The following is a 9,032-nucleotide window of genomic DNA, read 5'->3' as shown; positions in this document are numbered from 1 at the left end:
CGTTATATTAAAATATTTATTCACCATGTTAACATCTAAAAACTATGTTGCCTAAGTTTAAATTCCGGTCCTTCACATATTTGAGGGTCTTTATGTGACTAAAGAGCCTCTTGGCTAAATATAAGTATTGTTCAATTAAATATAAAAATCTATTTTTCTTTTTCTTTTTTAATCATATACTCACAAAGCTAACCATTTTTTGATTAAAAAAAAAATAATGTTTGACCCTATCTATTTTTTTTTGAATGATAACTCAAATATCTAATTATTTTTATTTGAAAATTATAATCTTATTTAAATAATGTGAATATTAAAGTACATTTTTTAAAAAGAAATATAAAGAAGTTAGCATAAGCATATTATCATGTTAAAGAACTTGATTACATATATTCTGAAAGTTTATATTTTTGAAGATTAAAATATTTTTATAAATCAATACCTTAAAAATAGGATTCTAGATCAATTAATAGATTATTCAAAGTTCTATGTTTGATCATATACTAAATTTACTTGATATTATTCTTTATAAAATGAAAAATAGAAAACATATAATCTAGCTTCAAGAGTAATGAACCATAAAGGAAAAGATCCAATATCCTTATGATATTAGTACTTTCAAACTCTAAATGATTTAACCAGATTTGTAAGTAGGAAGGTGGGAAAATCTAGGGGTGGCCATGCATTTCAAAGGATTGGCCCTAGGAAGTGTTAAGCCAACTCCTTCCTTCATGTCAATCTCTTCATCATCATTTGTCTTCCAATCAAAACATTGAATCATGGCAGCAAGAGCAGTGTGAATGAAATACAAGGCAAGTGAAGTTCCAGGGCACCCTCTCCTGCCACTTCCAAATGGTATAAAATGGAAGTGTTGACCCCTCATATCAATACTAGAACCTCCATCATTGCTAATAAATCTCTCAGGTTTAAATTCAAGAGGATTCTCCCAATAGTTTGGGTCTCGTCCTATGGCCCAAATGTTAACAAAAAGTCTAGTCTTTGCAGGAATAAAGTATCCTTTAATATTACAATCCTCTATGGATTCTCTCACTGTTAAAGGCCCTGTAGCATGCAAGCGCAAGGTCTCCTTTACTATTGCTTGGAGATAAGTCAATTTTGGAATATCCACTTCTTCAACAAGTCTTTCACTTCCCACAACAATATCTATCTCTTCACGAGCTTTTTTCATAATATGAGCATTTTTCATAAGTTCTGAGAATGCCCATTCTGTTGTAATGGCTGAAGTATCGGTACCAGCAGCAAATAGGTCCTGCAAGTTTTATCAAACTTAATTAATTGAAATTCATAAAATCCTTAAAATATTTATTAATATTAAATTCATCCTTGTAAGGCTAAATCCACTCTCAAAACTTTGAACCAAAAATGACAATAGTATGAAATAAAATGCAAATCAAAAACTATGTTAACAATATTAGAATGGTTAAAAAAACATTTGATTTAAAACTTATATTTAATTTTAATTAAGATTATAAAATGATTTCTAAGTAATTGTAGAAGTAGTAAATAATTTCTATTAGAATAAAATAAAATAAATTTTAAATTGTTAGATTCTTTGGAATTTTGTTTAGGCTCTATGTAAGTGGAATAATTAGATAATGAATCTCTTCATTTCCATTGTCCAATATGTCATGCATGACTATGGACATCTTCAATGCTAGTATCCTCAATTTAATAAGTAGCTTGGTGGTTTTGTTGGGTGTTTTGGTAGTTCTCCTTCTTCCTTAATCCTGAAGATGGATAATGGGGTGAAAGGAAAAGTCCATATGCAAGAAGATGACTTTGACAAGGGTGGTTTTATAATTGTTAGGTCCCAGAATAATGGGAGGGAAAAAAAGGTCCTATAGGGATAGGCAGATAAATGAGAGCTTTAATAGACATGAGTTGTTAGATACTTCAACCTTAGAGGAAGGGTTCTTGGTAGATGTTTCTTCACATTTATTTAGTATTGGTTGGAGAATATGCATCTAGAGACTCTATTCAACATCAAGGACTGTCTCCAATAGGTCTTATATTAGGGGATCTAGGAGACCTTGTAGATTTACATGATTATATTATTGTGAAAAACTTGGCCAAGGAGGTAAAAACATCTAGTAAAGGGAAAGAGTCTTCTTAGGCTTTGGGTTTACAAAACAACCCCTTGAGAAAGTCTCTTTTGATACTTCTTTGAAAGGTGGTCACAAAAAAGGATCAAGAGAAGATGAAGTCAGCTGGTGAATTTTTGGTCAAATCGGGGTCATTCAAGCCCTTTGAGGATCACTTCTCCCACTCCCATCAATGATTATTCTCTCATGGAATGTTAGGGGGTTGAATAGAATCTCTCGATAAAAGGCTATTCATGACTTGGTTGAATTTCATTCTTCATCTATCTTTTTTATTTAAGAGTCCAAGATTTTTGTTGATGCCACATCTCATTGTTCTTCTAGTATTCGGCATTACGGATAGTGTTGGTGTATTAGCTCCTTGGGTTCCTCTAGAATTATGGGTCTTTTTTCGGATGCATGTAAGGTTTTCTCTCTTTGGCAAATTTCTATTCACTCAACTTTATCTATGGTTGCCTCTAGTTTGGGTGCTAGAGAGACAATTTTGGTTACTTATGTGTATGCTCTTTTTTATTTTAATGGTAAAATCCTTCTTTGGCCCATTTAAGGTATGTTCAAGTGTGTGCTCCTTTTCTTCCTTGGGTGTTACATAGTAATTTCAAATAGATATTAAGTTTAGATGAGAAAATAGGAGGGTTGGCTCATTTGAGTCTTTTCTATGAGCTATTTCATGAGAAAATGGACCTCTTAAATTTAATTGATATTAGGTCAACTAATCATAATTTTACTTGGAATAATAAGATGGGTGGAGAAGATGTTATCTTTGAATGACTAGATATATTTATGGTTTCCTAAGTAAAACTTTTGAAATTCTTGATTGGAGGGGTTCTAATCATTGGCCCATTAAACTTTTAGGTACTATTGTTATAGTTCCTCAAAACCTTTTTTTAATTTCCAATCCTTCGAGAGCCTTCAGTCCATGACTTAATGGCTTAGTGATGGAGAGATGATGACCCTACCTACAATTGTTACATGAAGAGGAAGGTTCAAGTACACTAAGATATTATCTTTTAAATTATTAGTTTCTAATGGGTACTTTGATCTTAATAGACACTTATTTATGGAGGTTTTGAGGTTCCTCATGGAAATAGCTATGGAATCAATATTCTTGGCCCAAATGCATTTTTTTGATATGGCTAGTTGTTCACAATATATGTCTTACTTGGGATAGTTTTTGAATCTAATATTAAATCATATTAATAGATAAGTCTTCCAGTCAGAATTTTGAAACAAACAATTACAAAATATTATGAAATAAATTGCAAGTGAGCAATTTATGTTGATCATATTGAAATTGTGATAGAAGGAATATCTAAAGATTTCCAATTTTGAAATTCAAGATTATTTTAAGAAGCATTTAACTTCACCAACAAATCAAGTCTCATTCAAAATTAAAAATATTTTAGTATATATACCAAATATAACCACTTAAAATTATGACCAAACAAAGAAAAAATACGTATAATAACAAGTCATATAAAATAAAAAGAATTTAACATCTTCCAAAAAATATCAAATATTGTAAAAAATTGTAAGATAAATTTTATCTTATTAAAGAGAAAATTGCAAATACTTTGACTAATTTATATTTATAAATATTATTTTCTAATTGAAAATAATAAATTGCTTATTAACTATTTATAAAATAATATAATTTGTACTATTAGTGAGGTCATTATTCTCTTGAATATTGCAAAATAGTAGCAAAGAAATAGGATATGAAATGAAATAAAAGATTTTGATGAACCTACCAAAAGACCCAGCACCAAGCAATATTAAGAAAGAAATGGAAGAATTAAGAACACAAAGGCTTGCATGTATCGGTGAAGGACAGAGCAATCACTGATACTGATTTCTTATAAAAACCTTTGAAAAAAAGAAGAAAACTGTATCAAAATCCATGAGAGAAACTATTGAGGTTCAGAAACTTACTAGGATGAATGCCTTGATGTTGTCCCTGGTAAGCTTTATCTCTGCCTCCTCATCGTTGGAAATGGTGAAGAGAATGTCAATGAGATCCTTGGGCCTTCCATCATCTCCTCCATCTTCATGCTGCTTCAAGATCTTCTCCATGAGGCAATCAAATCTCCTGTGCACATCTTTCATCTGTTTCTCATACCCCTGCAAATCAAGATTCCTGCAAACATGAATGAAATCACCCAGATTAAACTTCCCAGTCAAGAGCGCAACCTCCTTCACCAGCTTCCTACATTCAACAGCCTCTGCATCAGAGCCAGAGCACCTTGTGCTCATCGCCATTCGGGATATCACATTGTTTGACATAGAAATCAACTCAGAACCCAAATCAATAACATTCCCTTGAACAGAATTGTTTAAAATTGTCTCCATGAAGAACCCTAGCTCTTGTGCCCTAACGGGCAAGAAATTGTCCAATTGTCTGCCGCTGAGAAGCTCATTCATGCAGATCTTCTTCATGAACTTCCAGTAAGGGCCATAGGGGGCAAAGGAGAAGTCTGCACAGTTGTAGGCCAGGTATTTAATGGCGGCAGATTGGGGTCTTGATGCAAATTTGCTCTCATGGGTCTGCAAAAACTCCCTCGCCATGTCTGGGGAAGTGGCCACAACAGAGAGTACTGAGCCCAAACGAATTTGCATCAGAGGTCCATATTTTAGGCTTAGTTTTTGCAGGGTCTGGTGGGGATGAGTTCCTAGCAGATGTAAGTGCCCTATCAATGGCAGAGCCAATGGCCCTGGGGGAAGCAGATTCTTCTTGCTTCTACCAAACAGGGCTTTGAAGATTATGAATGCTCCTAGTACACCGAGAAAGCTAATGATCATTGCAAGATCCATTGAAAATTTGAAGCCTAATTTCAGAGAAACCTTCTATGACGAGATTCATGTAAGGCATCAAACCCTTGTTTATAAAGGAACACTTGGGTGAGAGTATTAAAGTCAAGAACAATGTGACAAGAAGAAAGTTTTTAAATAAAAATAGAAATGCATTTATGGGTAATATACAATATATATTTATGGGTATTGCAGGACGAATGCTAAAAGATAAGAAGAGCTTCCATTTTAGTCCACATCTTCAATTAAATTACTGATTTGTATTTATGACAAAAAGGAAGAAGATGTTTGAACAGGCCAAGTGGAAAAAAATAACAGAAGAAGACATTATAACATTCCACAACCCAAAATTCAATTATATTCCGTCTGACAGAAACGAAAGCAAAGTCTCCAAAGATGAAGTACGCAGCAGTTTTGTTTGTTTAACAAATACAAGAGCAAGTGCTTGTTAACAAATAACAACAACTAGAAAAATATCAATATGATTGTATATATGCGTTTAATTCGTTATTGTCTATTCATACTATTTTTAAATATATATCTTAGAAATTTAAGTTTTATTGTCTGAATAATTCTAGATATAAGTAACTTTCTAATATCTAGAAATGCGGGAAGACAAAATAAATTATCAGAGCATAGCTGTTCTTAGACAAAGCAGCTATTATATTGTTTTCTTATAATCTCAATCCTTAAGGGCCTGTAATCCATAAGAGTCTGTTTCATTCGTGGAATTAGTAAAACTGAGTTTTGATTCAAAATCTGGATTTGTCAAAACTAGGTTTTGGATTTCAAAATCTGATTTTGAAAAAATAATTTATCCTTTTGATTACATTCAAAGATGAGTGGGAAGATACATCTTTCGTGTTTGGTTCCTAAAACTGGAATTCATATCATCAAGTTGGCTATATTAATATTCTCTTTCAGATAAGACTGTGTAGTCCACATTAATGAGACGTCTTTCTAGATCCTTCAAGCATCAAATTGTGCTCTGGACTTTTAGGACTAGGCAAATTCAATCCGAACGGTTTGGAAGAAATATCTACTATTGGCAAAATCCAAAACAAGTGATAGAAGCATTTGCGTCTATATATTAGCAGATTCATCCTACTATTCCAATGATGACAGAAAGAGAGTTGAGATATTTGTGTAAATGAAAGTTGCCACCGTCTAGACATTGGGAGTTAATCGGCTACCTCAAAGTAGGAATCACGAATTGACTCTACCAGATGTGTAGACTGAAATTGTGCTTGAAAATCACTATCACCAGTTGGGTAATGTGGATAAAGAGCTTGTATATCATTTTAGGGTTTGTAACTAAAATGATGGGGCTCTCTGTCGTGAATAGGCTAATCAAAGCCTGTAGAAGCAGTGATGGCTCCACCTATAGTGCCTACCCCTAGTTTACATTTTTGCTATCATTGCTAAACTCTTTTAGGCCAGTTTTATGCTTGATGATTAGTAGCATTATTTTGAGATTATTAGTTATTGTTTCAGATTCGGTTGACTTTATGATGAGATTACTTGGTACTCTATACTTCATGTATACATGATGATTAGTTAGATGGATTATCACATGTATTTTCTTATGGATACTTACTCCATACTGCATGTGTATAGTGTGTGTGTATATTTTCTTTATGTGCGACGTTTCTGATGTGGTTAAGGAAAGGAGTCGTAGTCACCTACTAGTCGGGATATACATGATGCACCACTTCCTGCCATTGCCTATTTAGCTTAGTATATATGTGTTTGTACATGCATGGATTTTATGCAGATTGCAAGTACTAGGCATCAACTTCTTTGAATTACCATGATGAGCTTACCCTATCACATTATCTCAATGGTAAGAGATGGGAGATAAATTCTTAAGTACAAATCTTACCATTTAAACCCATTTGTCCTAGAAAATTAGGACAAGTATCTGAGTTGATTACCTTCCAAATACGTCGTATGATGTAAATTTGTGATTATGACCCTTTAGTTTGTTTTTGTATGTGTTTTTCTATGATGAGTTTTCGTATTTTGTCTTATAAGTCTTTAGTGATTTTTCTATTAATTAAGTCAAATTAAATGATTTAATTAATGATTTAATTTAATGGAAAATTATTATGGTATTTTAAAATATTTAATTAATTAAGAAACTAATTAAATAAAGAATAATTAAATTTAAAGATAAAATTATAAGTTTAATTTTAGAACGAGATAATGTTTATTTAATTTAATAATAATAATTTATTTATTTTGATCGGTAAACGGTCGAGGCCATAATGATATATTATAAATAATAAAAATTACAATAGCATTCCTCTGTTGAAATGGGCACTGGTAGGAAAGAATGGGGAAAGGAAACCTCTAGTCTAGCCCGGAACCGTACTCCTTTATTATTACAGCTTAAAAGGGGCATACCCCAGTCCAAGTATCCAAAAACAACATAAACAAATCCATTGAAGTCTAAAATAATAAAATTACATTCCTAAAAGTTCTCATTCACCTCTTGACTAGAAATTAGAGGATCTCTTCAAACAAGGTCTTGGATATTAAACCCTGTCTGAACACTTCATTGAAACGTTAGTAAAACCACAACAAATAAGACTTATGAGTTAAGCAGAATCCTTTATGAGACATTTAGAAGAATCCATATGAGAGCATCCTATCCTTTAAACATTATAATAAACCTAACCATAGAAGCAAATTAATACTCAACTAATAATCCTTGAGTAAAAGAAAGTTGTACCAAACTCGAAAAGGCATACACCTACTAAAATAGGAACCAGAAACAAGTTTTTCCAAAAAAAATGATCTAGTCTAAGAATTAAATGATCCTCCTCGATAATATGTAAGCTAAATGAACATTATCACCTCTGGAGCTACCTTTCCACTAAAAACAATACAACACTATTAACTCAAACACTGATCGAGTTGGATAAAGTTGAGTGAGGTCGATAAATTACTATCCACCTATAATAATGAACTATGAGGAGTACCCACAATACATAACCAATGCCAACAGATACCCTGACATTTCAATCCATAAGGAAAATCGAACCTCCACATGAATAGGGATACTCCTTCTCATAATAATCTAGTCCGCTACTTTCATCCATTTCTAAGAATCACTAGAAAATTTAAGGAGCCATAGACTGTTCATTCTATTTCTCCTATATCTCAATCCAGACCGAGATAAAGCAATGTTAGAAACCTAATCTAATTAATCATAATCCAAGAAGTATAATGATAGTCAATTACTGCTAAACTAGTTGTATGATTTGTTAATGAAAACATAAACCATCTCCAGTAAGGGTCCCATAATCAGCATTTGTGCCCATTCACAATCCTTAAAGAAAATGAAACATAAAGCCAATAGACATAGAAGAAATTACACCATTGAAATAACATTATATTATTAATCATATACAGACGCTGATACAAAATGGGAGCTGTAAAATCTCCTTGAAATAACATAGATGAAACCATAAATAAAAAATGAACAACCACATACACCAAATTCTACTATTCACAAGTATATCAATATATATGTTGGTAAGTTCCTACAAGCTAATACAAAATGAAGGAGCTTTAAAATCTCCTTAAACAACAAGAACGTAAACATATACCAAGATGATACATAAGCTAAAATAGCAATAATACTGCTTATAGTCTTGAGTATACTAACTTCGAAACTAAATTGCTAACCATGCCCTATTACTACTAAGAACATCCTACCCTTTCCTATCCATGGTATGTATAGACCGACTTGATTTCACTTATCTTCGATACACCATAATGACTTTTGCAACTTCATTGGGGTTGTCCACCTAGAAATTTGGGGGGAATTCAAAGTCAAACTTTGCCCTGCTAGACTTCTCTATATTGGGCGTGATAAAGTTAAGAGCATCCAAATCCTTGAAGGTTACCCTTGGTTCGATGTAGGCATTGAAGGCATTGAGGTAGTTCGTCTACCATAATATTTTTTTTCGTCTGCCACTGTCCCCATCTAGCTGAGAAGGAAGTGAATGCTAGCCTCCACCCTTGGCCATTCTTTGTCGAAGGCGTAGTTTTCCCTGACCACCATCGAAGGGCGACAAAATGCAACCTCTAGCTCTGGAG

The 9,032-nt window shown here is 32.9% G+C and overlaps 1 protein-coding gene across 1 annotated transcript; it reads right to left on the bottom strand.

The window, feature by feature from the left end:
- Positions 1–498: 498 nt before the first annotated feature.
- LOC149564117 (cytochrome P450 93A3-like) lies at positions 499–5,034 on the bottom strand. The gene is made up of 2 exons (XM_089824107.1): positions 4,050–5,034; positions 499–1,267 (listed from the first exon to the last, which is right to left on the bottom strand). Exons 1-2 carry the CDS (start codon positions 4,926–4,928, stop codon positions 632–634), a joined length of 1,515 nt encoding a protein of 504 aa, XP_089680233.1. The 5' UTR covers positions 4,929–5,034; the 3' UTR covers positions 499–631.
- Between the last annotated feature and the right edge of the window lie 3,998 nt (positions 5,035–9,032).

This window comes from Cupressus sempervirens, chromosome 4, assembly GCF_028749045.1.
Source record: "Cupressus sempervirens isolate cs-2001-9-10 chromosome 4, ASM2874904v1, whole genome shotgun sequence".
Lineage (NCBI taxonomy): Eukaryota > Viridiplantae > Streptophyta > Pinopsida > Cupressales > Cupressaceae > Cupressus > Cupressus sempervirens.
This window is presented reverse-complemented; position numbering and strand designations above follow the sequence as displayed.

Bases quoted from the DNA above. Each gene is read 5' to 3' on its own strand.
- LOC149564117 (XM_089824107.1), bottom strand. From the start codon at position 4,928: ATGGATCTTGCAATGATCATTAGCTTTCTCGGTGTACTAGGAGCATTC. The intron at 1,268-4,049 runs GTAAGTTTCTGA...TAAAACTTGCAG, and splicing joins ACATCAAGGCATTCATCCTA to GACCTATTTGCTGCTGGTAC.